The sequence below is a fragment of the Symphodus melops genome (assembly GCF_947650265.1).
Source record: "Symphodus melops genome assembly, chromosome: 14".
Lineage (NCBI taxonomy): Eukaryota > Metazoa > Chordata > Actinopteri > Labriformes > Labridae > Symphodus > Symphodus melops.
The window spans coordinates 18337235-18361132 of record NC_136704.1 but is presented as its reverse complement, the minus strand read 5'-3'; the positions used below and the strand labels follow the sequence as shown (position 1 = coordinate 18361132).

The 23898-nt window shown below is 40.5% G+C and overlaps 1 protein-coding gene across 2 annotated transcripts; it reads left to right on the top strand.

The window, feature by feature from the left end:
• Nucleotides 1-1140: 1140 nt before the first annotated feature.
• On the top strand, nucleotides 1141-14019 carry ezh2 (enhancer of zeste 2 polycomb repressive complex 2 subunit). 2 transcript variants are annotated; one of them, XM_079361422.1, is made up of 19 exons: nucleotides 1141-1234; nucleotides 3573-3696; nucleotides 4357-4485; nucleotides 4574-4693; nucleotides 5251-5371; nucleotides 5927-6106; nucleotides 6425-6530; nucleotides 6703-6866; nucleotides 7462-7559; nucleotides 7684-7921; nucleotides 8008-8174; nucleotides 8267-8402; nucleotides 8644-8769; nucleotides 8864-9042; nucleotides 9612-9707; nucleotides 10208-10289; nucleotides 10426-10506; nucleotides 10598-10682; nucleotides 10909-14019. In XM_079361422.1, exons 2-19 carry the CDS (start codon nucleotides 3580-3582, stop codon nucleotides 10967-10969), a joined length of 2286 nt encoding a protein of 761 aa, XP_079217548.1. In that variant the 5' UTR covers nucleotides 1141-1234; nucleotides 3573-3579; the 3' UTR covers nucleotides 10970-14019. The 2 variants fall into 2 exon arrangements, with proteins under 2 accessions (XP_079217548.1, XP_079217547.1); XM_079361421.1 differs by having other exon boundaries at nucleotides 1190-1580.
• Nucleotides 14020-23898: the final 9879 nt, after the last annotated feature.

Sequence of the window (23898 nt, the reverse complement as noted above, 5' to 3'; positions counted from 1 at the left end):
AGCTGAACAGATAACTTGTTCATGGTTTTAAAATGAATTTTACTTGTTTTGGTAGAATATTTTGTCAGTAAGGTAGATAGTACTTCTGAAAATATTTTTGAAATAGAGTTGCTTTGGTAGTTTGTAAGCTTTGAAATATTATTGAACACAAATATAAAAGTTGTTTTTGTAATTTTGAACTTAATAAAACACAGCTTCCAATCAGAGCTTGTGGAAGTTAAAGATTGATGTAAATTGAGTTAGATGGGGTTTCTTTTATCAATAAGAATGGTTTTAGTGGTGGAATTCAATGATTTCAGGATAACAAACATCATATTTAACACTGAAATAAATAAATATTTACTTGTATTAAATTGTACAAATAAAGTGCTGTAAACTACAGGTACATGAGTTATGTGACAGGGGTAGACTTATACATTTTTTTTGTAATTCTGATCAAGAGAAGGTAGGTTGGCCACTCGAGTGGAAAAACCCTGCACTTCTATTTCCGATGGTCATGAACGCAGCAAGGGGCGGGGCTTAATGAACTTGTCGACCCTTGCTCTAACTGACTGTATCCACAGATTCTCATCAATGTTACTGTCATGCACGATTCAGAGACTTAGTGTGTGTTTTCCGAAGCTAGAGGTTGTCTATCACTCAGTCGCTCCAAAAACATCAGCTTCACATCTGAGCTCATATCTCTACCTGAGCTGTCAGCAGGTGGAGGAGACGTTTCTCTTTGTCAGGATACCTCCTAAGTGACAGGGTGTTCTTGGCAGCACGTTTGAACGACAAGAAATGAGACGATATACTTATATACATATATAATATATATAATATACACGAGCATAAAAAAACAAGCCAAAAAAACAGCCAAAACAAGATGAAGAAGTTCGCCATCAGTCAGACAAACGTAACAGCTTACATGTGTAAATATGACAACTGACACTGATCTCTCTAAAGGGTGTGAAGGAGATAACAAAGTGTATTCTTATTTAATCAAGCTGTCAATGAACACATATTTAGTTTTATTTCGTTGACACATGAGAGAGAACAAAGAAAACCTGTCCACATGTCCCCATTGCAGGCCCCCCTGGCGAAGCTCTCGAACGTGATTGGATGCACTGTCACGCCTCTCGACCAACTGGGGGACACCACACTGAGGACACCCAGCGTCGGCTCCTGGGATTGGTCGAAACGTTTGGCGCCTCTTGAGTTTGCTGCAGCCGGAGTGGGCGGTGAGTTCGAGACGGTGAGCAGTTTGAACCGCCGCTGTGCCGAGGCGGAAACGTTAAAAAATTGGTAAATCTTTTATCGAGCAGACGAACTTAAACGGTGTATTCCCATTCTTAGAGAGTGAATCTGTAAAATTGCCTCGACTTAAGCGACGAATAAGCAGCTATTTCTGTTTGCCGCGTGCCGGGGAGGTAAAGCCGGTCTCGCGCAAAGTGAATAACCGCTAGCTAGCAGTGGAGCTAACGTTTCAGCTAGCCGGAGCACAGAGCCAGCTAATCCCCAACACAAAGGACGACTTTACCCGTGTTCTCTCTATTGACCCAGAATTACTCCATTGAATGAGGACTGGTTCTCCTGTACAGGTAAGAGAAGCTGTCATGGCCTGTAATTTTGATTTCAAAGGCCTTCGCTGTGTTTCAAACGAGCCGGGTTTGTTCTGGACGGTTTCTGGGTTAAACTCAACAACTGTTAGCTAGCTCGCCGGAGTTGTCGTGCCAGTGTTAGTATCCCTATCAGAAGTGAGACCCGGGGCAAGATGGCAACTTGTTAGCCCCAGTTTACGGAAATAAAATATGTATGTCAGAATGTAAACAAAGGCTACAATATATTGGACCTTGTTCAAAGCTGTTCAAACGAGCTGCGAGTGAAAGGAAATCACTTTAACAGGTTTCAAACTTGGCATCTCATCGCTGTGATATCAACAGCATGGAGCCTGCTTGTTATTGGTTTCACATATCACTGTGCCAGTAGTCTTTAAACACTGGATTTGAAAGCATCAGACCCACTTATTTATTTAGAGATATTCTGTGTAACCCAAAACAATCCCAGAGATGTTAAATGTCCAGACAGTCTGTCAGTCTTTTAACCGTACACTTTTATTAGACTTATTACATTAGCTTTATTGAGTTTGGTTTTCGCTTTATCGCCACAATTTACCTACTTGATTAATAAAGTGCATATAAACTATTGACTTGAATAAAGAAAGTGTTAGGTCTGGGCGATATGGACCAAACAGACATATTTCTACATTTTCTCACTGAATAGAAATACACAACTTTCTGTATATCGCAATATAGTCCTGTTAGGAAATAACAATGATACCAGTTTCAAACAGCCAGCTGCACAATGTTAACGTGAAGTGAAAAATTAAACATTTTCCTTTCTTGTATTTTGGTACTCGGGTGTCTTTTTTAGTATGTTCAGAGGGGGCGAGAGCTGGTGAAGTGTTGTTACTGAACTCGGCTGTCTTTGTAAATTGATATAGGCCTGGGTAATATGACATAAAATGTTAACAATTAACATTATGATAATAAAAAAAACCGTTTGAATTTCATTACAAATCGATAATTATCAACGATAAATGTCATGTTTATTTCTTTCAAATTGAAAGACATTGAAGTGTTTTCTTCTGAATAAAAGTTGTAGAAAGCAGATGGTTATTATGATTCAATTATTGTGTATTGTTAGATAAACGATACTTGAACATATGAACATTTTACTATCAGATATAAGCAACACATATTTAACTCTGTTGAGGGTTTTCTTCAAGCTCTTCATTTATCAGCTATCTTAAATCTTGACTCAGGCTGTGATTAAGTTTGGCAGAATGTGACGTACCACCACACTCCTACCGATGCCTTACAATCTGACACATAGCTTAACGCCTTGTCTCCATGACAGCTCGTCTTACACCACTGGTCAAAAGTGAGATATTGCAGTCAGTCTGACTGCCAGTCTGATTGGAAGAGGCTAGCACTGACTAAAAAGTAGCCTACTGCTAAAATGTCACTTTCTGATTCTGTAAAAAGCTCACTAGCACCTGCAAACCTTTAGGACGGTCTGCTTATATATATAAACTCCCAGTCTATAGCATCCCTATGTTGTGGGCTTCGTCGTGAAACGTTTGGTAACCCCTGCTGTACACAATATAGTGTTTATGAAATGTCCCTCCTGAATCCAAATCAATACAAAAAAGTTGTTTTCTTCAATAAATACACCAATTAATCTGAGAGGAGCAGATACCTCCTCTAGCTTCGTCTTACTGCATCAACATGGTGTGAAAGCTCGACCATTATACCAAATCTTCCACCCAACAGTTATAGTGTATGCATGACTGAGAGACAAAGCACTGCTAATATACATGCATTTATATTTATTTTATTTAAAACAAACTTTTATTTAGTGATTATTGAGTGTGCTTATTTCCCAATCATGATGAAATGTCATTAATTGTGTTGTCCATTGTCACGTTGTTGCTTTATCTTTGAAAGCCCTGTTCATTCAAGCACTTTAACTCCCAATTAAGACACATTTGGAAGATGTTTGAACTTTGTGCTCGTTTCATTTGGCTGCAGGTTAATCATGGTGCTGACAGGGAAGCGCTCGGAGAAAGGTCCGGCCTGCTGGAAGAGGAGGGTGAAGTCTGAGTACATGAGACTGCGACAGCTAAAACGCTTCCGACGGGCTGACGAGGTCAAGGTTTGTCCACGCACAGACCGTCACACTAACCACTTGGTCACACAAGCCAGAAGGACAAACTTGTGTTTTACAAGAAGGATATTACCAAAAATAATAAGTTACTTATCTCTTCCTACTTCTCTGAAGAACAGGTTTGCTTGCATTGGTTGGGGGGGGATTGCAATTTCATCTGTGCTGTATGTTTAACATGGAGCATATTTGACAATAAACAACCTTGAATCCTTGAATTGAATTCTCTTTTCATATTTACTTTACCTTGGAGATGGTTTGTTTACATCTAAAATCTCCTGTTTGGATTGTGAAAAACTACTTAGACAGCTGAGAATTAAATCGACAAAAGTTTCATCAAACCAATGATTACTAAAAAGGAATTAAAAAGAATACTTTATAACCTTTCATGTGATCATGAAATGGTTAAAAAAATGTTCTCGTTGGAGAAGAGGCAGTACTCGGCAAGCTTCAGACGCTTGAGGAAACCGGCTTCTTTATATCAGTAATTTCTTCTAATGATCATTTAACTTGGCTAGTGATATCTTTATTACTTAGGTCCTTGTTCTTTTTGTCCCTACTGTTTCTAGCATCAATAGCTAACCAGAACAATCCATCACTGGTCACTGTTGTTCTTAGCAGTAAACTTTAAATTTGTTTTTATTCGTCCAGAGCATGTTCAACACCAACCGTCAGAAAATCCTGGAGCGGACAGACATTTTGAACCAGGAGTGGAAGACGAGGCGAATCCAGCCGGTTCACATCATGACGTCTGTGGGCTCTTTAAGAGGAACCCGAGAGGTGAGTGGACAAACATTTTCTTCAGTCAATGAAATGTTGAAAAATCTGTGTGTCGGTGAACATTTATTTTTCTGGATGTCCTTTGCAGTGCACAGTGGACAGCGGGTTTTCTGAGTTCCCCAGGCAGGTCATCCCCCTGAAGACACTCAATGCTGTGGCCTCAGTTCCCGTCATGTACTCCTGGTCTCCTCTGCAGCAGAACTTCATGGTGTGTGTGTGAACTCTTTGTGGTGTGTGTGAACTTGTGCACTTTATACACCAGTTTTGAAGTGAAAAGAGTGCATCAGTGTTTTCAGTATTCATAAGGGATTGATATGAGTTCTGTTCTCTCTTTTTTTTTTTTTTTTTTTTTGTGCACTGGCAGCAAAAACATTCCTTGAACAGCTAAAACAGTATCACAGAGTATGATTTCTGAGAATGTTTTTCAGGAGAGCCAGTCAGCTGAGACTAATAGAAGCCTATCATCTTTTCTGAGATGAGCTGTCGGTGCTCCAGCTGAAGTATGAACATGGAGAAGTTCAGTAGGCCAGTTAAAAGCTTTAAACAGCAACCACTAAATTTTAAAATCCTGAAACAGAGGAAACATTTGATTATGATTTGGCTGCCAGCTGTATTTATATTGTTTGAGTATAAAGCCCAAATATATGCATAGAGTATATGCTCTAGTAAGAAAACGTTTGCCCAGGGACACGGTTTTGACGTCCACAGAATACATGGTGTAAATTTCCTTTAATTTAATGGCTGTGTTGGATTTCTGTGCACCAGGTGGAGGATGAGACGGTGCTTCATAACATTCCCTACATGGGAGACGAGATCCTGGACCAGGACGGTACTTTCATCGAAGAGCTCATCAAGAACTATGATGGAAAAGTCCACGGAGACAGAGGTGAGGATCAGAGGTGGTTTACAAAGCATGTTTGTACCAGACATGGTGACAATACGTTAACGTTGAAGGAGCCGTCGGTGAGATCCTGACACTTCAGTGTATAAGCTCACATAATAAGCTGGTTTCAACTATGTCGGAATGTGAACTACCTTTAAAAATGCATTTATAAAACACTTTCAATATGTGTACTTTTTTTTTCTTCTGGAAAGTTGGCTGCATCCTTTATACCCGTGTGTCCAGTATACAATGCTGTCAAACACACCATCATGACCTTAAGAATAACACTGAATAAGACCAGGATGGTAGCATCACTTTTCTGTCTTAGCCCACAGCCAACTGCAGGCATGGAAGGAAAAATAGTAACTAAAACATCTTTGCCGTCGTGTTTTCTCTGCAGTTATGGCATCATAATAAGATATCTTTACAAAGGATTTACACCTGAAATGTCACATTTATATAAACTAGGTGGCAAATTGTATTTCGTATCATAATTCACATGGCACCTTTTTTTTCTTTTTACTGTTAACTCTGTATTTTTTTTCTGGTGTTTTGCAGAGTGCGGCTTCATCAACGATGAGATCTTTGTGGAGCTGGTCAGCGCTCTGTCTCAGTACAGCGACAACGAGGATGACGATGAGGAAGACGAGCAGGACTTCAAAGTGGACAAGATGGAAATGTGCGACAGCAAGGAGCACCCAGAGGACTCGCGTAAGGACGGCCTCATGAACAACGAGAGTGAGTTCTGTCTCATGAGCGTGCTGACTGCATGCAGCTTTTTTTGTGGAGACATTCTGAAAGCTTGTGAGCACATCATCAAACTCCAGTTACATCCAGAGCAGTAATGTTTCTTTTCTGCTTTGTAAAGACTTCTTTAATACTTATGATGTGGATACATTTTTTCTACCAACTCAGTGTGTGAATTTTTAATAAATACTAGGGGTTAGAAACATCCATCGTTTTGCTTTTTTTAAATGGCTAAACAGCCTTCCAAAACTTTTATTTGTTACGCAAAAACATGTCTTGAAACTTTGCTTGTGCTTGTGTTGTCTGCAGGCCGAACCAGCAGCGATAGCAACAAAAAGTTTCCCTCTGATAAGATTTTTGAAGCGATCTCCTCCATGTTTCCAGACAAAGGCTCCACTGAGGAGCTCAAAGAGAAGTAAGTGTTTGTTCAGTGTGTGTATAAAATGATCATACAAGACTCCACTTTATATAGAATGAACTCACTGAACAATACAATAACTTGATCATCAGTACGTGTTTATGTTGCAGTTAGCGTCTCATATAACTCCCAACATGGACTTAGCAGCTTTGCTTTGCGTGTTTGTCAGGTATAAGGAGTTGACTGAGCAGCAGCTGCCCGGAGCTCTTCCTCCTGAATGCACACCGAACATCGACGGTCCGAATGCTCGCTCGGTGCAGCGCGAGCAGAGCCTGCACTCTTTCCACACGCTGTTCTGCAGACGCTGCTTCAAATATGACTGCTTCCTCCACCGTAAGTACGCACTAAAATTGTTTAGCTACAACACATCGTTTGTTAATACAATTCTCATCTTGATTGGTTGATGTAATGTTGCAAATAAGCACAGAGAGGCATGATCATTAGTTTTATTCTCGTCCAAAAATGTGACTTTAACCAGATCCATGTAGGTGTACAAAACTTTATCAGTTGGAGCAAAGAAGGCCCTGGTATTGGCTAAATATTGTAGGTATGTATTTTAAAGAAGCTGATTTGATGACATGAATGTCACCACAAAAAATAAAAATAATATAGGCAAATATAAGAAACAGTTGGTGTCCAGGCAAGAATCTTAAGACATGACCAGTTTGTTGAAAAAAGCCCCGTTCATACATGGAGCACCTCAAAGTTTAAAACGGAACATTCAGAGCATGAAGGAAACAGAACCTCGAACAGTCATTAGATATAAGATCCATAAAGAGATGAAGGTAACACGTAAAATACAATTCATATTCAAACAAAATATCTCAGTCAAAAAGTAAATGAATTAAGTGAATTAATTCAAACTAAGTGAGAAGTGATTGATTATAAGAACAGACTCACAGAACTGCTTTTGTTTTCTCTTTTTTAGCTTTTCATGCAACTCCAAACACTTACAAGCGCAAGAACTTGGAGAACCTGGTGGACAGTAAACCCTGCGGCATCGACTGCTACATGTACCTGGTTCAGGTGAGTGAACTTTTAACAAAAGTGTTTGTGCTTTATGAAATATTGAACTTTCTCATAGATTTAACTGAGATGAATAATATATTAGTTTGACTTGCTTCAATGTGTCACTCTCTCATGTTCTCAGGATGGGATGGTGAATGACTTCCCTGCAGGTGTTGTTGCAGAGCGGGCAAAGACGCCCTCCAAACGAACCGTGGGCCGTCGCCGTGGTAGACTGCCAAACAGCAACAGCCGGCCGAGCACCCCTACGGTTTCCTCAGAAACCAAAGACACAGACAGCGACCGTGAGGGCAGCAAAGATGACGAGCGAGACAATGACAAAGATGACGACGACAAGAAAGACGACAACACCAGCAGCTCAGGTGCGATCCCTCACTGGTTCAAAGGAACACATGCTGACATCACCGCTTTAGTACCCGAGTTCACGTTTCTTCTCTTGTGTGTTCAGAGGGAAACTCGCGCTGTCAGACTCCAGTGAAGATGAAACTGACCGGTGAAGCTGAAGCCGTGGACTGGAGCGGGGCTGAAGCTTCTCTCTTCAGGGTTCTCATAGGAACATACTACGACAACTTCTGCGCAATCGCACGGCTCATTGGCACCAAGACCTGCAGACAGGTGAGTCTCAGTCACACACCGTTTTTTTTTTTTTTTTTTAAATCAAGTCTTTGATGACGTTGTGTTGAGGTTATCATGACTGTGTGCTGCAGGTTTACGAGTTCAGGGTCAAAGAATCGAGCATCATCGCGCGCGCTCCGACTGAAGACGAGGACACGCCGCCCAGAAAGAAGAAGAGGAAACACAGACTGTGGGCCACCCACTGCAGGAAGATCCAGCTGAAGAAAGGTCCGTGGTCCAGGGTTGTCAGAATAACAAAACTTAATTCTAAGATACCCTGGTTGGTCATGTTCTTAATTCATTCACATGGCTGAAAACATTTGAACATTTTTACTCAAAAACTTTCTGCAATTCGTAGAAATAATTGACTTTAGTTTGTACAAAGAAAAAGAAAACAAATTATATTTTTTGTTCACCCTGTGATATTCAGATCAAGTTTGACCTTTACTCTTCCTCTGTTCCTTTGCAGACGGCTCGTCCAATCACGTGTATAATTACCAGCCATGTGACCACCCCAGGCAGCCCTGTGACTCCTCCTGTCCCTGTGTCACCGCTCAGAACTTCTGTGAGAAGTTTTGCCAGTGCAGCTCTGAGTGTAAGATCAAACACACGCCTGATTAAAGCAGCCTTACGTCTTCTGAAATAACACTCAACCTGTCCTTTTTTTTTTCTTCGCTGTGTGGATGCAGGTCAGAACCGTTTCCCAGGCTGTCGGTGCAAAGCTCAGTGTAACACCAAGCAGTGTCCGTGCTACCTGGCAGTTAGGGAGTGTGACCCTGACCTCTGCTTGACCTGCGGCGCTGCGGATCACTGGGACAGCAAGAACGTGTCCTGCAAGAATTGCTCCATTCAGAGAGGGGCCAAGAAGGTAACTCAGAGATCCTTTTCACACAATTTTCTCCATAAAATTCAAGGCACCTTTAATACCTACAGTATCTGCTTCTGACTCATCGTTTACACGTTGACGTACTTCATTTGGTTGCAGGAGTTTTCAGTAATGGCTCCCGTTTGTGTTAATTTCACTACAACATATGAGAGGACGTTAAATACAAACAGAACAGAGGAAAACCTGGCCGAGCAGTCAAGACTATAAAGCAGAGAATCTTGGCTCAGCATGAATATTGTCACCAACTTACCTGCTGTGACATCGACTTACCCTGACAGACTTTTTATCAGGGGCTTTAAAGGAGACGTCTTTATAAGTCGACATGAACAGATGCAAACGTTCCTGGTCCTACAAGCATCAAACTATAACACTGACAGTTTAAGGAGTACAGAGACTGTGTGGAAAAGAGCAGCCAAGTGACATCATTTGAACTAAAAGTTAAAACTTGACTTTTCTGAGCGTGATCGTCTGTCTCTTAGTGAAATATTTTAATATTATACAAAATGTTGTTTGTTTGTTTTTTAACTCGATGTCCTCTCTTTGTCTCACAGCATCTCCTCCTCGCTCCCTCTGACGTGGCAGGTTGGGGTATTTTCATCAAAGAGCCGGTCCAGAAAAACGAGTTCATCTCTGAGTACTGTGGAGAGGTAGGACTCCTCTTTGTCTCCTCACAGATCAGACGCACAGCACAGATCTGTGAAGGGTTTATTCAGGATCCTTTGGTTCATGTGATGTGAAAATAATCAGACCCCGGAAACTTGCAGTTCTGCATTCAGTAGCTTAATTTCTGAGAAACTTGTCTCCGCAGATTATTATTTATTCCAGCTTCATTTACAAACATTTAAAAAAAGAAAAAACCTACAGAAGTCCTTAGTTCTGGTCTGATCAGCCTGTTGGAGCTACTCGCTACTAGTTTGTAATTATTTAGACATTTATTTCTGTGATTTTGTTTGAGGAAGATAAAGGATTATGTTTCACATCACCAGGGTTATTATTTAGAATATTTTAATATTTATTTATGCTCTTATTAGAATTATTGTGGTTAACTATTACTACAGTAAGTTTTTAATCTGTTTAATCACGGTAAAAAAAATCCCTAATTGAAATGTGTAGAAAAATATTGAATTAGTTCCATCTGTTTGTGTAGATCATCTCTCAGGATGAAGCCGACCGCAGAGGGAAGGTCTACGATAAATACATGTGCAGCTTCCTGTTCAACCTCAACAACGGTAACACACATACACACACATTCACAGCACAAGAGATTTTTTCTTTCTTCTTTCTATGACAGAGAAAGAAAAAGCAGATGAAATCCAAAACAAAGTGATCATTCCGGTTATAAAATGTGTTTGTTGTTTTCTACAGACTTTGTTGTTGACGCCACGAGGAAAGGAAACAAGATCCGCTTTGCCAATCATTCTGTTAACCCTAACTGCTATGCAAAAGGTAACGAGATGAAGGAGTGTCTGCAGCCTCATCAGACGGATGGATTCTTTTGTGTTTATCTTATTTGAACATTTATTGCTGTGCTGTGCAGTGATGATGGTGAACGGGGATCACAGGATAGGAATCTTTGCTAAGAGAGCCATCCAGACTGGAGAGGAGCTCTTCTTCGACTACAGGTCGGTCACATCTGCAGTCTGATCAGCACGAGTGATTTGAATGTCTAAAAGAAGTCCAAACAACAATCCTGAGAAATGCTGCTGATGCATCTATAGCAAACAAGGATTTGTCTTAATGCATACAATTACAGTTCCCCAAATTTTAACAGCAACTCTCGCTTGGATTTTTTTGGAAAAAAAAAAAAGTTGATGGGATATTTCATATTTTTCTGTTTGTGTTTTGCAGGTACAGCCAGGCAGACGCTCTGAAGTACGTGGGGATCGAGCGCGAGTTGGAGATCGCCTGACTCTGACTTCTACCTCCTGTGGATCAACAACAAAAAAAGGCCTTACACACAAACACACACCTTCACTTCAGGAAATCCAGACGGCTCGTCAAAATGTTAAAGAGAGCTTCAGGAAAACTGGGAATATTTGAAGCAGAGTTTTGATGCTTTTTTTTTTCTATCAACAAACACTTTTCGTATCTGTTTCTGTATGTTCTTCTTGGGATTTTTCTCCTTTCAACAAATCTTCCTCTTCTTGGACTCATACATCTTCCTCAGCTGGAGGTGAACTTCACGTACAGGTTGATCTGGTGTTTCTTTATATATTTGAACATGAAGTGTTATATGACATGAGGAGATAAACCTACGACTTTCCGTTCACTTTTCAGGGACCAAAAATCCTTCACCAGCAGCTCTCGCACTGACTGGACTCTGTGTGTTCTCTGTGCCACATGTTGTGTTAACTGAACCAGACAAACACTCATCAGAGTGCCAGATCACCGTCTGTCTGTAACACAGGAAGCCTCTCACAGAGCAGCGTCACTAAATCCCACAGCTCTGACTGAGGGATACTACGAACCACACTGCCAAGTTTTTGAAACTTTTTTTTTTTTTTTTTCACAAGTGACTTGAAAGGTAACTTTCATATTAGGACTGTCAGCATGAACGTGTTTATCCTCATCTATTCATTTTCTTTTCATCACATTCTTACAAAAAACAAAAGGATGAAATTTCAAGTGTGATTTTAAAAAAAAAAACTTAAAATTCTGCGCTTTAAACCAAAATAAATGTAATATTTGCAGACATACTAAAAATCTTTAATCTGAGAGCCTGTTAAAGCCAATAAAAAGGAGAAAAGATTCAAATATGAGAAGTTTGAACCAAAGAATTATTATTCATTTTGACTTAATAATTCATTTTAAAAACAATTTCCTCAAATTATAATTTCTGATTGTCAGTGTCTTGTTCCAAAGCTGTCTAAATACTATACATCTCGTCACCTGCTCTTTTTTTGTTTACTGTCAAAATAATTTATTACTTTTTTTTTATTTAAAAAATTGTTCAGTTCATAAAGGGAGAAATATAAATTCTCACTATTGAAACCAGAACATTTCTGGACTTTTTGCTTTAGACAATGAATAATTTATCAGTTGAGCCTAATATAGGAGTTGCTTCAGATGATGCTTTCAGTGTCTGTTTGGAAAAAATCAACTCATTCCTCACACAGAATGTCTAAAGTCAAGAAAAAAAACATCCTCCATGTTTTTTAATCTGATAGTGACTCTGCTCTGTGACGCTGCCTCCACTTCAGGTGCTAAAACAGTAAAACCAGCACAGTTTCACCACCACAGGAAACTCCACACAAACGCACAGCCTCAACGTTCTGACGTGTGCGTTTGTGTGAAGTGAATGTTTCCTGTTGAGAAAACACGCTGCTCTCCTCAGAGCGCCTCTGCTTTCACCAAACTCAACCAAAAACACACACGGATACATATGAAGGATTTTCACTCACGCATGTTCTCCTGTGACGCTCACAGCAGCCCTGTGCTCTACTCACTTTGACTCCGCCCACTGTGTTCTCTCCTGATTGGTTCAGATCAGGATGCTTCAATAAACACCAACGCAGAAACACCTTCACTTGTAACCCTTCATGTTCTTGATTTGCTGGATTGTAAATCACCTGCTGTGATCACATAATTTGTGTTCTAATCGTACCTGACAGTATCAAGGTAATCCACTCCTGTTTTTCATGTGGATCAAAGTTATCCCTCTTTATATATCTCAGTAACAAACACAACAGTTGTTTTAGTGTTACTCGGTATTGAAAATGTATCGTTTTAAGGATCACTTTTGAAATCTGAAGCAGAAAGTGACTCCTCCAAAAAGCGCTTTGCTCTGATTAGTTGTCAAAAACTCTGAGGATAGTTTCAAGTCATTCACACAGAAGAGCCCGCAGTCCGAGTAGAGCACAGTGAAACTCTCATGTTCAATATTCCTGAGCTGTTTAATGTTTGGAAACCCTCCCCCTGCTGTGCCTTCAGTCCTGAACACCCACCCACTCATTTCCTCTCTGTGATTTTGACCTTAGCATGAGGTTTTCCTTTAGGAGAACATTTTCATAGCTGTTTGGTGCTGCGTTCAGGGGACCTCTGACTTTTCTGTACTGCCGCCTCCCTGTGACATCCAATCAGTTTGATGTCATCTTTCCCCCTCGTGTGGAAAAAAAAAGCCTTTTGATAACGTACCAACAATCACACTTGGGACTCTTTCTGTGAATTTTTGGTGCTTTGAAAAATACTACAGACTTGAAGCAATACCAGCCTCTTTTTCCCTTCTCCTGTTCGAGCTCCACCTGTCTCACCTGTAATTTATCTGACGCTTCAGAGGGATGTCTCATGCTGCTGTGATGTCTGTGGTTAATGATTTTAAGACTCTAGTCTCTCAAACCTGGTGCTTCTCTCACAGGGTTCTGACACGTGTTGGGTATTTTCCACACATGTTCAGTGACACCTGTCTTCATAACAATTGTAAATGCAGTGTTCTGACTACAAGTAGTGACTCAGAAGTGTGAATATTTCCAACAGAAATGTCTTTTGTTTTGGTGAAAGTTTCCAAGATCCTTAACCTTCACTTCTCTTTGAAACAAGCATCCAATATGAATTTTTCTCTCACGCGTTTCAACAAGCCGGATGATAAAGAACCGGTATTTTTACAGCCCTCAAATGTTCCATTGTCGTGTATTTGTTCATTAGGGTTGTGAGACAGGAAAAAAAAAGCCAATTAGACAAAAAAAAAAAACCTGAAGAATCTCCATGTTCCTGAAAGTGTTTCTATTCATTTAAAAACCATGATGTGTTGAAATCTCTGACGTTGAGTCTTAAAACACTTCTTTCATGTAACTCTCTGCTGAAGTCTGAACTGCAGGTTGTTTATCTCTGCGGTTTTCAACTTTTCCCCCTTTTTGTCGAACCAGGACCACTGTTTCCTCCGATGACACCGGTGCTGATTTTTGTAATGTTTACAGGGATTTTGTTGTTCAAAGTGATGCAGATTAAAATATTATAAATGTTTTTGTGTTGTCTTGTATTCTGTCGCCTTCAGTGTGAATGCTGTTGTGAGATAATGAGGGTACGAAGTGAAGCCCACTCTGTGCTGCCTTCAGAGTAACACAGGACAACATCATTACATTTATTCTAGAGTTTCTCACCTAAAAGCTTGTACACATTTTGAACGGTTTCAAATTGTAGATGGCCTTGTGGTGCTCTTGAAAATAATACCTCTCTTCGGCAGAAACTCGTCCTGGAGTTTCGTTTTAATGTGTTCTTCTACATGTTTTTATTTATAAAGCACACTAAACTACCGTAAATTCCGTACTATTGAGCGCACCTGGATATAAGCCGCACCGGCTAAAAATAAGTAAATAAATGTATTTGTACATATATAAGCCGCACTTGATTATAAGCCGCAGGTGTCCACGCTATAACAAGAGCTATTTACACAGACGTAGGCTACCGGTAACATCCGCAAATACTGTAGCGTCCGTACGGACGTTAAAGGACGACGAGAGCGTTCAAATAATAACTTAATAACCCGATCACTGTCGGCCGTGACCACGCCGTTTACAGCAGAGAGCAACACATAACTTGCCGTAACAATCCAACTCTCTCCCCCAGCGTTCTCTCATACAGCCACTCCACACGTTCTCGCTGGTGCATTCACTGACTCTCCACATAATCGGAATTATGAACACATTATCAACTACTGACTTTACAACATGAACCGTTACAATACGAAGCCTAGCCGACGGTGTCTGTAACACGGCTGATGAAAAAGATGACCGTAATATATTTCACAAGAAAAAGTCCATCCATTCACTGCCTCAGAATGACTTCATTACTCACTTCCTCAGTCTCTGTTGTCGCTGTCAGTGTCATCTTAACGTGCAGCAGCTCTGTTAGCTTCTTTGACAGCCAGGTCGATCGCCTTTAACTTGAAAGCTGCATCATATGTATTTCTCCGTGTGTTTTCCATCATGAGGGTGCGTGCATGAAGCGCAAAATGACTGATATTAAGATCCGACGTGACGAAGTCAAATGTTTTTGCGGCAGAAGCTCATTGTCCCCCAAGAAAAATCCATGCATTAGCCGCACCGGAGTAGAAGCCGCAGTGCTCGAAGTGTGAGAAAAAAGTAGCGGCTTATAGTCCGGAATTTACGGTATACGAATAACAAAAGCTCAATCTCTTATCAGCTGAGTAAATGAACTGGCACAATAAGAAACTAGAACAGATGCTAGATAGACATTTGGGTTAGATGGTGTGTGGTTGTGATGTCAGCCAGCAGGTGGAGCTAAACCTTCAACTTATCTTCAAGTCAAAAACAGATGTGGGGGATTTCCTGAAGCACATGAACCTCAGTCAGATTCGTCAACAGGAAGCCCAGTTTGACTGACCTGCTTCACTCTGATCTTTAAAGGTCATCTCAGGAGTTCTTGAAATGTAATCAAAGAAGTTGTTTGAACAAATACCTGGCACCACTTCAGGCTCTGTTGCAGAATTGTTTTTTTTTTAAACTTTCAAGATTTTACAAAAATGAAATTACTAAAACGTGTATTGGCAATGTTTCAGTATTTTCAGATTTGTGCAAGAGTGTCTGGAATTTTTTTAATAATTGAAAAGAAAAAAGAATCCAAACTGTGTGCTCAAGACTTTAATTTATTATGCATTGATATTGAAACAAGCATATATACAGTATAGCTGGACTTTTTTTACTATTGTATTTGAGGTTTAAAATACGATCTGGTACTGTGACAATCCAAAGACTATATATTGATGGACGAAGCCTGACTGATGTCACTCATCTGTTCCTGCAGGGGGCTGAAGAGTCCATCAGTGATCATGCTTGAAATGCTCTCAACTAAACTCCCAGTCAAACTAACGACAGGCTGAGAGCTGGAGCTGATTCAGGTTTTAAACCTCTTGTCAGAATTTACCCAGGTCAGCGATGCACTTTTGAATGGGTGTGCAAGTTACTTCCGATGCTTCTGCAGCCGGCTTTAAGCCGACACTCGACAGACTGCAGCTGGTTTACTTGCTCTTCCACATTGGCTTTATTTTTCAACACCTGAGGTTTCCACCTGTGATAAAGTGAAACAATTCTGATTGACAAAGTTTATGGATTCAATATGTCATAAGTTTTCAAGATAAGAAAAACAATCAATACTGAGTTATTTTAAACAGAGTAGATAAGTCAGGGCTAGACTCGTATAACTGTCTCAAACGAGCAGTTTTTCTCATCGACTAATAAAAAAAACATCCAAAAACAAATAATACTAAGGAAGAAAACCAACTGGTCCGAGTCAGTCATGTTCAGATCAGTCCCAGGTGTTCACAGAGGAAGGGATCGATGTCACAGAGAGCTTCAATCATCTCTGAACTCGCAGCTTCACCTTTCTTCCACACCGTTTCGATGACACAGCGAGCTCTGTCTCTTTTGTTTTGCATCTCGTTCAATGACTCCTGCTCAGAGACGGTCATCACCCTTTTCTCAAGCAGTTTGTCCAGCAGAGTTTTGAGGACAGGTGCGGATACCCCCTCGATGAAGCTGCTCCATATGTCCTGCAGCCTCTTACGAGGAGGCAGATTCAGGGTGCTCGGCCCACAGGACCCGTTTACCCCAGAGGACAGAAGACAAACGTGTCTTTCCCAGACGCTGCAGGAGCTGATGGCATCTCTCAAAAGCAGCTTCATGTGTTTCATGGGCTGCTGTAAAGTCACCTGGAATGATGGAAAGTAGTTGTCATAGTTGTCACATTCAAACTCTGCTTGTGTTGGATCCACTAGAACGTCTTCTTCAGGACAGGTGGACAGAGTGTATTCCTGCTGTGGCTGAAGTTTACAGTGTGGGGACTTCTCTATGTAGTGCTCATCTCCAACCAACTTCTTCCTGGTGCGCAGCACGTCACGGAGCACCACATTCCGCGGCAGCAACAACACATTGAGGAGGGAGCTGGGTTCGGGATTAGCCGGGGGTCTGTAGAACAGCAGAACCAGCGCTCGGACCGGGTCAGGTGGAGAGTCTTCGTCCTTGACGTTACCGAAAGCAGAAAAGCCTGAGATCTTTATGATGACGTGAGTTTCTGTTATCTTATGAGGGACAATGAAGTCGATGGCCTCTTCATTCACGTGAGCCACCGACGTGAACTGAAGTGTTCCTGTGGAGCGGATCTGGCAGTGTGGGAGGTGGAGCTGACACACACTCTGCTGCTCACATGTGATGTCGAACAGGGGTCCTGCAGGCTGCTTGTGATGCTGGGACAGTACCTTCATGTTCCAGGGGACCGTCCTGTAGACCACATCCCCTTCTCGCTCCATGTGGAACACCAGACCAGTCACGCTGCACTGGTACAGGCCCGGACAGGAGCACTGGAACCTGTAGGTTTCATCGTCTTCATCATCACTGATGTCAGGTGTAAACTGCTCACAACTGGCTTCTAACCGAAGATCAGGTAGACTAGGTGCTCGTGTTTGGGTGTTGTTCTCTGCAGAGGTCATGTGACTCAGTGAGGGGAAGCTGTGGGAACGAGGGAAGGATCCATAAACTCTTTTACTCCAAGCAGGACCTGAGGAGCAGGTTTGGATCTGAGAATGTTCTGGCTGGGTGTTTGTGACGGAGCAGGTCACAGCTGTGACGGCTGCATCCAGCTCTACCTGAGCATCACTGTCACCTAGTGACTCCTCCAAGTCCTTTGATCTTTCTGGAGAGGAATCTGAGGTTTGTTGAAGGTTAGAATCAAACAGAGATAGTTTATAAAGCGGAGCTCTAGACTTTAGTCTTCTTTGACTTTTTCCAAAGCTGTGGGGGAAGTTACTCATGTCTAGTGTATGATACAAGTCTTGCTTCCCAGAAGGGCCAGAAACATTTGGTTCTCTAGTACTCAAGCTGTTTGAGCTATTGACAGTAGAACTGCAGGAAGAGCTATAGCTACTGTCATAGAAGTCCTCTTTGAGGTAAAGTGACATTGTTGTATAGTCTTCTTCCAGACAGTGAAATGGTTGACAATTTTCATATTGTGTTGAGAAATTTTCAGACTCACTTGTACTACTGCGAGCTGTACTAAGCTGTATTAGAGGCTGAACAGATGGATTGAGAGGGGGAGGCACACCACATTCACGTAACCCATAAGCAGACTCCACAGGAAGAGGCCCAAATTTAGTAAGAGATGGAGACTTGGGAGGAGAATTGTCTCTGCAAATCCTGGACAGAGCTCTCCTGATCCTTCGAGCTGCCCTGCTGAAACATGAAGCTTGTCTCTTAGTTTTGGTTAATTCCCCAGCTGAGGCCATGTTGCTGACTATCATTCAGAAAACCCTTCTTGTTCTTATTGAGACAAACTTTCTGAATTCCTCTGTGACTTCACTCTCAGATCATTTGGTTCTTCTCTCCCCAGGTTTCACCGTCTTGTTTTGACTTCTTCGGCTGCTAAACTGCACTTTGTTCTTCTTTCATGTCTGTTCTTGAATTTCTTTCTCGATCATCCGTCATTAAAAGTTGTTTGATGTTTGAACTCTTCTCCATTTAGCTTCTTTGGCTTTCTTCCGGAGCCATTCCTTGAAACAAAATACAAAGATATTAAAAAGAAAATCTGCCTTGAGAATTATTCTCAAAGCAGTTTTTACTGAAAATGTCAGGGCCTTTAGCCTCAGCTGTATCAAACAGAACAGAGGCGGGCTAGTTGGCAGGTGAATCCTAGTGAAGCAGTTTGCAGTTCTCACAAGACAACCGCTGCCAAACCTATAGAGAACCCATTCTGCCTGGTGAAAGTTATTGTAGGCTATGATTAGATTAATTTTCAGCATTTAAGGTGGAAAAGATACACATTTGAACTTTAAATTGTCCGTGAAATAATTTAGTTTATGTTACAACAGCTGAAACTGTATTTTTGCTTTATTTAAAAGTGAACTAGTAGTTTTGATCACATGTTTTTTCACGACTGCTTTTAGAGCTCTCAGCAGTTGTGTGTTTTCTAATCGTTGCACTCTGTCCTATTATTTTACCCTGTTTTGGCTAAATCTACAGAACACAAATGTATAATCATGCGTTTTATTCATTTGCACTGTCCCCTTTCTAAAATAATCAGAATGAATGACCGTGTCAATTAAATAGGCACAATATTTTAGAAGCACTTATTCATCCACTTTAAGTGTCTGTTATTTGAAAACATCCTTGACATCCCATACATTGTAAAAATGTGAAAGATGCTATTTTTTAAAACACAAGTGGATGCCACGTCCCTCTTTTCAAAGCCTTCATCCTTCATTGACAAAAACATAATGAATCTCTCAGAACACATTAGCTGCTTCCTCTCGGTTGCTTTTAGACATCGTAAGTGCTTTTTTTTTCTGATTTACCTGCAGGTCTTTGACATGTTTCAAAAACTATGAAATTAAATGAGAACAAAGGTGTTCATTATATATATTTTTTAAATATTTTGAAAATGTAATTCAAGTTCTTAAATAAAGATATGGGAGTAAAACATATAATCCCTCGGTACTATTGAAATGGAGAGTTAGAAAATAAAAATACCAAAGTAAAGTTTTATTTTGAAAACGTGATTTAAACACTTTTCACAAACATGTCACCACTATGAACATTATAATTTGTTATTATAAAGTTAATCAGAAGTTATTTAGTGAAGTCAAAGTGAAATGCCACTTCACACTGTTTCCTGCCAGCTCAACCTTTCTTTCGTTTGATGTGAATAAACTGAACCTTTGACAAAGGTCTTCTCCCTATTATCTTTATGTCAAATCTAAGTTTAGGATATTAATGAAAACACATAAGCTTTTCCCAGACTTACCTTTGAGATGAAGAAGAAGAGGGTAGTTTTCACTCATCAAAGTGCCCAAAGTGATTGGTTTAACTTGTGGTTGTCAAACCTGTGCTTCAGGGTTTTTTTTATTTCCTCTTGTGTTTTTTTTCTCACAGTGTTCAAAACAGTTAAACTTGATGTGACCGCACGGTTGTTTTAACTTTTTCCAGCACCCCAGTTTTTTGTCCATGCAACAAATTTAAAAGTTTATCTGTCAAAAAACAACAGCCTGCTTTTGCTATTTTTCTTCTTATAAACAGGAATGATTCTGTGGGTTTCTAAAGTTAATTTAATTTAATATTCAATGTTGCATACAGATATAACAATAATTTATTTCACTTTTCTATCAGTTTGCCTCTAAATTTCTTAAACAGATATGTTTTAGTGTTAGTTTAGTAAATTTGTACCATCTCACTTCAAGTTAATCACATGAAAAGAGCTGCTCATCTCGATTGTTAGAGTGCCCCCTCATGGACACGATTTACATTATTGCAATGATTTTCATCCTCATGCTTCCCATTCTGTTGTTCAGCTCCTAAACTGTGGAATTTACCTCCACTCTGGACGAGCACTTTATAAGAGTTTTTATAAAAGTAAGACCTTTTTTAATGTTTTCATTGAACATTTCTTTTCTTTCTTACTAAGAACATGACACAAATACAATAAAATTAAGAGTAAAGAAAAGAAAGATAGAAAAGAAGACGATTGGGTTACCTAAGGACTTCTTTAGCTTAACAGGTTTATCTAAATACATATACACATGCAGAGGTATGCACTTTTGAATGGGTATGCAAGTTTCTTGATGCTTCTGCAGCCAGCCTCGACAGACTGCATGCTGGACCCCCTGCAGTTTGCCTTGTTGGTGGAGGATGCAGTCAACATGGGACTGAACTACATCCTGCCTCACCTCGTCTCCCCAGGGACCTACGCTAGGATCCTGTTTGTGGACTTCAGCTTTGAGTTTAACACCATCATCATATCTTTCACCAGAAACTCACCCAGGTCACAGTGCCGGCCTTCACCTGTCAGTAGACCATAAAGTTCCTGACTGACAGGAGGCAGCGTGTGAGGCTGGGGAGCATCACATCCAGCACCCGGACAATCAACACTGGCGCCCCCCAGGGGTGTGTTCCCTCCCCCACTGCTATTCTCCCTCTGCACCAATGATGGCACCTCATGGGACCCTTCTGTGAAACTTTTTGAAGCTCAGGAAGTTCAACCAGCCCCAGGAGCTGCTCATCATGTTTTACACCTACATCATTCAGTCTGTTCTGTGCACCTCCATCACTGTCTGGTTTGGATCTGCAACCAAACTAGACAGACATAGACCAACATAGACGGACAATCAGGACTGCAGAAAAGCTCACCGGTGTCGACCTTATTCCCATCCGGGACTTTTACGGTCCAGGGTCAGGAAATGAGAAGGTAGCATCACTGCATGATCCTCACACCCTGGACACAAACAGTTCAAACTCCTCCCATCAGGCAGGTACTACAGATCACTGTACGCCAAAACAACCTGTCATAAGTACAGTTTCTTCCCCCAGACTGTCACTCTGATGAACACTGAACAGTCAAAGAGTGTCAGACCTGTCTCTGTGAAATAACCCTGGAACTAAACTGTCACTGTGAATCTACATATATGATTTCATTTAAATGATCATCTACCCACACTCTTCAATGTAAATACTGTAAAAGATAACTATACCTCATGTTCACTTCATCATCCTTTTGCTCACATACTGCACTGTTATCTTATACATATTAGTCTTTACCCTTCTTGTTTATATTTTTCGTTAATTGTTAATATTTAATGTTTACATTGTAGGCTACATAAAGAGCACAGTTTACTGAAGTTAAATTATTTTTGTGTTAAACATAGCTGGCCAATAAAGCTGATTCTGATATATGCAGATATATTAGTTTGCGATAAAACTAACTGCCTTGATGTAGTGATGTGAAGAATGGCTCCTCTTACCCCAGTCTCCCCTAAATCAGAAAACACTGCTCTGCCTCCACTCATGTAGCCTAGAGATTTTATAGAAGTGATAGAGCTTCATATTTGTTAATCTTCATGTCAGACACTTTTTAATCCCAGCTCATCACAGACCGACTCTTTACAGATGTTTAAAATCTGTTTAAATGTCTGACGCTCCGTTTAGTGTCTTTTTAATGTTCATCTTTTCTCCAGTATTAAACTCCGCTGATCTGAAGTTTCACTGAAGTCTGATCGGCTTCAACGTCCAATCAATGAGTGATATATGAGAAGCGGGGGTGACCCGGGCGAGTCTGTCAGTAAAAAGACTTCCGTGAAGTCGGCTGTCCTCACTCATCGCTTCTCGGATCTCCCTCCCCTCTCTTCCATCCTCTCTCCTCCTTTAAGAGGAGCTTTGGGACGATCCTTCACACGGCGGGTCTATAACTACTGCTGGTCGCGGACCGAGGAGACTGCAAATAAGACAACTGAGTTAGACACCATCTTACCAGGTAAATGGACATTGAAAACAACATACTAACTTCCGGGTTTTGTAAAGTGATAAGAGTGGTCAGTTAAACAACGCGCACCCTGATTTAATCCATCTCATTCATTTATTCGTTGACATCGCTTATCCCGATGCCACTCATAATGACAAACATGATATGTTCATTGATTAAAATATCAACAAATAGGAGCGAATAGATAAATGGCTTCAACATAAAGGATCGGACGCTTTCTTTAAGGAAATACATTTTATTTTACCACAATGCTGTGCAAAATGAACCGTAGGCTAAAATGAATGTGCGCCCTTTTATCAAAACAATGGATTATTGAATACATTATCAGTCTACAATTAAAGTCCACAATGAAATCGCTGCTTTTAATTAACAACAAAACATGTCATATATATTTGCATCATTATCAAACCTTTTCTGCAACATCCGTGTAGACAAACGCAAATGACACCACTTCCATAACTGAATGAATCAAACGAACTGCCTACTATGTGTGTTTACTACTGAAAGTAGGCAGTAGCAATATACTCTATGGCCTACGGCAGGGATAATAGGTGGGCTATTGTCTACTGACTACTGACAGATTGTGTAGAAAAGTTGGAATTAATACGAGTCTTGCTGGAGTAGGGTGATGATCACGGTCGTTTGGTGTCCGGTCCTAAAACTCGATATTTTATATTTTAAGGCAGTGTTTTTCTCGTCTTGTATAATATAGGCCTCGGCCTATATATAATATCAATATCAAAAAAATTATAATAATTCTAATAATAACCATTATCATCATTATATATATATATATACATATATATGTTTTATATTAAACACGATTTGCATGTTCTTATCTTATCTTCTGCAAATCAAGGTCTCATGAAAATCCTGCAAATAAGTCTGACTAAACAAAAGCTAACTTACTTAAGTAAAAGTAAAATTAGATGACTGTTGTTGCTTCATTGGAGTGGAGGCTACTTTTCAGAAAAGAAATGTGTAGCTTTCCCCTCTCAGGGGAAAATGGGGCAGGATGAATGACCATTCAAAAATACTATTAGCTTTTAATGACACAAATCTTAATGCAAATGTGTGAAGTATCCCTTTAACGTGCATGTCATTCTGTTCTTTATTTAAGGGCCAGATAAAGAAAACTCTGTAACAACATAAAGAAGATATTCAAAGTTTTGATTTCAAATCAACTTTAAAAAAAGAAGATGGAAGAAGAAAAAGGAGAATTGCCCGTCACCCTGTCTGCTTGTAAGGCCGGCAGTAGTCAGCAGACAGCTGAACCCTCAAAGGTGGATGCGTTAAATGTCAGCATAAAAGACCCATTATTAGACTATGGACCTGGAGGATATCCAACATCCATCAGACAATTAAGCAGAAAATCTGGGAAGGAACTTCTTAGAAAGGATCCACTTTGTAGTTCGACCGGTTTTCCCTTTTACAAACCAGAACCAAGCAAGTTCTTCAACTCAGCTCAGTCTGAACACAAGGTTTTCACGTTTCTAAGTGAACCATCACCTCATTCATCATGTCTCCCTGTCCAGTCTTCCAGGAGCAGGAGCCCTGCCTTCAACAGTTCTGAAACTACAGATG

Excerpts from the sequence above, each read along its gene's own strand:
- ezh2 (XM_079361422.1), top strand. The coding sequence starts at position 3,580 with ATGGTGCTGACAGGGAAGCGCTCGGAGAAAGGTCCGGCCTGCTGGAAG. Across the intron at positions 3,697-4,356 it reads GACGGGCTGACGAGGTCAAG|AGCATGTTCAACACCAACCG; the intron begins GTTTGTCCACGC and ends TTATTCGTCCAG. Across the intron at positions 10,290-10,425 it reads CCTGTTCAACCTCAACAACG|ACTTTGTTGTTGACGCCACG; the intron begins GTAACACACATA and ends TGTTTTCTACAG.